The sequence below is a fragment of the Cladophialophora immunda genome (assembly GCF_000835495.1).
Source record: "Cladophialophora immunda strain CBS 83496 unplaced genomic scaffold supercont1.122, whole genome shotgun sequence".
NCBI lineage: Eukaryota > Fungi > Ascomycota > Eurotiomycetes > Chaetothyriales > Herpotrichiellaceae > Cladophialophora > Cladophialophora immunda.
Genome location: NW_015622662.1, coordinates 1 through 3,781, shown reverse-complemented (window position 1 = coordinate 3,781; position 3,781 = coordinate 1). Strand labels below are relative to the sequence as shown.

At 51.5% G+C, this 3,781-nt stretch overlaps 1 protein-coding gene across 1 annotated transcript; it reads left to right on the top strand.

The window, feature by feature from the left end:
* Positions 1 to 724: 724 nt before the first annotated feature.
* PV07_12759 (uncharacterized protein) lies at positions 725 to 1,105 on the top strand (the record flags this gene model as incomplete). The annotated part of the gene is made up of 1 exon (XM_016400322.1): positions 725 to 1,105. The coding sequence occupies one exon, from the start codon at positions 725 to 727 to the stop codon at positions 1,103 to 1,105; it is 381 nt and encodes a 126-aa protein (XP_016242032.1).
* Between the last annotated feature and the right edge of the window lie 2,676 nt (positions 1,106 to 3,781).

Below are 3,781 nucleotides of genomic sequence, written 5' to 3'. Positions count from 1 at the left end.
TCTTGCGACATGGCAGGACTCAGGAGAGGTCTTCCTGGCACCTAGCATTTTGTATATAGACGATCAGACCTGGCCTGAGGGCAGGCACAGGTAGATAGACCGATCCATGACCTATTCACGATCCTGCCAGTCCAACATTTATCTAGTAAATAGCTATTCCGTAGTATAATAGCCTATATCGATATGTCTACAAGACCTCAGGGGGACTCGCGGAGCCTACCCAGTGCCACTCCGGCCAGGAACTGCTGTTCCAGCCGGGAGTAGACCTAGTCAATCCCCCAGGTTGACATTCAACGCCTCAACCTGGGCGCGATCGCCCGTGCCTAGCGCCGCGGCGCCCCAACCTGTGCCGCAGTTTGGTAGACTTACTGCTGAGGAGGCGCAATCGGTTGCTCTCCAGGCGCTCAGGGCGAGACCTGCCACTGAGCGATCCCAGACCTCGCGGAGCTCGCAATGGCTATTCAAATCGCAGTTCCTTGAGGATGAGGATGAGTTTAACTCATCCCCAGATCTAGATGAGTCAAACAACTCGATATCTAGCCATTCTCGCCAGATATCGAAGCGGCCACGGAGTGGTGGTGTTATTGTGGAGGCAGTTGCGGAGGATAAAGATATAGCTATCCCACCACCTTCGCATCAACCACAGACTATAGAACAGCGCAAACGACATAAAAGGACCTCAACAACAAGGCAAACAGAGTCTCCTGATATAGAAGTCTTTGAAATGAGTAAGGTTTTGTTCAAAATCATCACATCTGTGATGGTTGGAAGGTCTCTTGAACTGTCCGCAGAGGACGAGGGTACTCAAATGTTCGATATCAACGTCATTATCCACGCCTACCAACGACGCCTCGAAACCAAGTATCCACCTAGCCGGTTCCATCTCAACCCTCCTGCCTTCGGCGGAGAGCTTAGTTTATCGATTTCAGGCAGGAACCAGTTCAAACTGAACTGCCAGAACGACGAGGACTTCGAGAGGTTCGCGAAGCGATGGTGGGAGGTCCTCCAGGAGCCCAGGCGCCAGAGGCACACAATCCAGGTCTCTCTGACTATTCGCTTCGAGGCCAGGCCAGTTACGCCTCAGCCGTCTATCCTGGAGGAGTAACACAGGCCAGGCGCCGGCACGACGAGGAACAACGATCGAGACCAAGCGCTAGCCAGCGCCAGCGCCAGCGCCAGTCAATCGCAGCAAACGAATCGCTCAATGTCGCCACTGGCGATGTCCAGATATTTGAGCTGACTACCAAGTGGAAGTGCCAGAGCGATCGCTGTCCTAAGTACGGCAGAACCTGCCTACCTACAGACGAGGGCCATATCCGCATCGACACTCCGTCTATTTGACAGTGGTTCGACTCGATCCGCAAGGGCATCGCAATGATCGAGGAGATGCCAGGTTCGTTACTCCTAAGACTCATCAAGGACAAGAGTAACCATATGAATAAAAAGGCTATCAAAGCCGCCGTAAATGGAACGCAAATCGCGTCGAATGGTGGTGGTGTTCATATCCAGTTTTTTCAGGGGTCTGGCGATGCCACAGCTAAGACTGACCGCGATCAACAGTCAAGCCCTCCTTTCCGGCCTGGCGACGACGATAACAACGTCATTCTCTACCTCGACGGGCTCGGTAGGCGTTATCCTAGCTATAGGGCCGAATTTGGCGAGATCAAAGGCATTCTGCAGGCCGAGGGATGGGGGTTCTCAGATCTTCGCACAATCACAGATTCTGCCTGGGAACGTATGGAGAATAGGGCTAGGTGTTTGCGGTAAATCTTGGGTAGCTTATCAGCAGGATTTCCGTATTCTTTACCTTGCAACGCAATATCCACGTCTTCGGGATCAGCTGCGAGACAGCTTAACGAAGCTGCATAAAGGGCATGAGGCCTAGAGTCAGGGTCATCAGGATCTCCGCGGGGATCTCGGTGTTCCTTCGTCCTAGGAATGAATAACTGGGTGAACTCAATTTTGCTCTTCTTGAGTAGCTTACAAAGCTTACTCAAGGAGATACTCTTGCATTCGACTCCGTCGATAACCAGGTCTCTCAACGGGCTAGGAGCACCTTGGGAGCTGTAGACTGTACTCCGTACACGTTTGCCCACAAGGCAGACAGGACGAGCAATGTTCGGGAGAAAAGGTAACGCCGAGACGCAAAGTCCCGGCTTCACCTTGTGTTGGGTCATCCACGATAAACCAAGGATCAAGGAGTAACCCATCTCCGGCATAACATAAAAACGGATGCGCTCGTAGTGTTGCCCAATCACCATGTCCAATTCAGCGAAGTGGTTAACTTCGCTGTGGCGATTGTCGGCGAGCTTGCATCCTCGTGGTTTGTTCAGCGGTTGGATGCAATCCAATAGTTTGTTCCGTTCCAGAAGCGCTTACTCACGAAGCACGCGTTTACTCCAGTATCAAGTACAGCTTCGCACTTTGCTGTCATCATAGGAAGGATAGGAGATTCAAACGGACGTTCAATCTGGGATGGCGGTAAGGGCCGTGGAGTTCCTAGAGTGCAATCCAGGAGAATAAGATCTGCTTCCGTCACTTGCAACTTCCGTCACTTGCAACGCCATGAGCTGAAGTGATGGTTTATCGCGCTCAGGAGAGGGGCGTCCTAGGTCGTGCGAGCACTCACAGGACTAATCTTTTCCCGATTGTTCTAGCGGATCGTCCTCTTCGGACACCAGTGGAAGAATCCTCGGGATCGGTGATAGTCTGATAGTCTTCTTCGACGAAATCGTCCAGCTCCACCACGTCTAAAGCTGCGAGGCCCATATCTTTCTTCCACTTGACAAGTCGGCAGTCAGGTTTCTTGGGCCGACATCCCTTAGTCCCACAATTAAAGCACTTATCGTCTTTCTTGAGCTGGTTTAGGACTTTTGGGTCGGACAAATCGGGTGCCCAATCGGGATGGGGGGCCTTTAGAGAAGTAGATTTATCCTTTGTCGGAATCGTCTTGGTCCTCGTGGTCCGGGAGCATCGCAGTATTGCTGCAGGATGCTGGAGCCGCAGAGAGTGAAATTGATTGGAGACTCTGCTCCTCGAAATGTAGGGACGGTTCCGTTGACAAAAATAGAGACCCATTTTACCTTCGACATGACTACCGAAGAGCCGCGCAGCATCTTTTGTTTAGTTTACCGGACAGTGTCCCCACTGGCCATTTTGTCCGTGGCGGAAATTGCCTTGAGAGAAGGTTCTCCCCGAAAAGGCCATTCACAGCAGCTTTAGCCATCACTTTCCATCAGAAGAATGGATTGGAAGACCACAATCTATCGATCTCGTCGGCGGTCTACGTGAAGAGGTTCTTTTGGTAGAAAGGTCGTAGATTTCGCAAGGCCCTCGGGGCGATCCAGTCCACGTTCAGTCAGGATGAGATCGCCTCTACATCATCCTTAGCCCGCACATTTGTCCTCTCAAACAATACGATAGAGAACGTTGGAAAGGGGCGATCTTGGGCGAACCCGCCGCTGTGCGAATGTGTTTTCTAGCTTTCAAGCAACATGAACACTCTTAGCGTTGGCAAAATCATTCTGCAGCGTTGGTTTATGCCCGACACAGGATGGGGCATCGCTTGTACAGCACAAGGCATATGGCCTCACAAAGGGCTGGAGCGCAGCTCAGCGGTTGGTCAGGATTCAGGGGCTCCAAATTGAGGCAGCCAATCCTACGGGGGCACGTATTAAAACAACTGCAATTGGGGGAGATCGTTAGCACTACCATACATTCAAAAGAGTTTTCCTGGTGGGGCGGCGTGTTTCTAAAATAAAAATAAAAATAAAAATAAAAA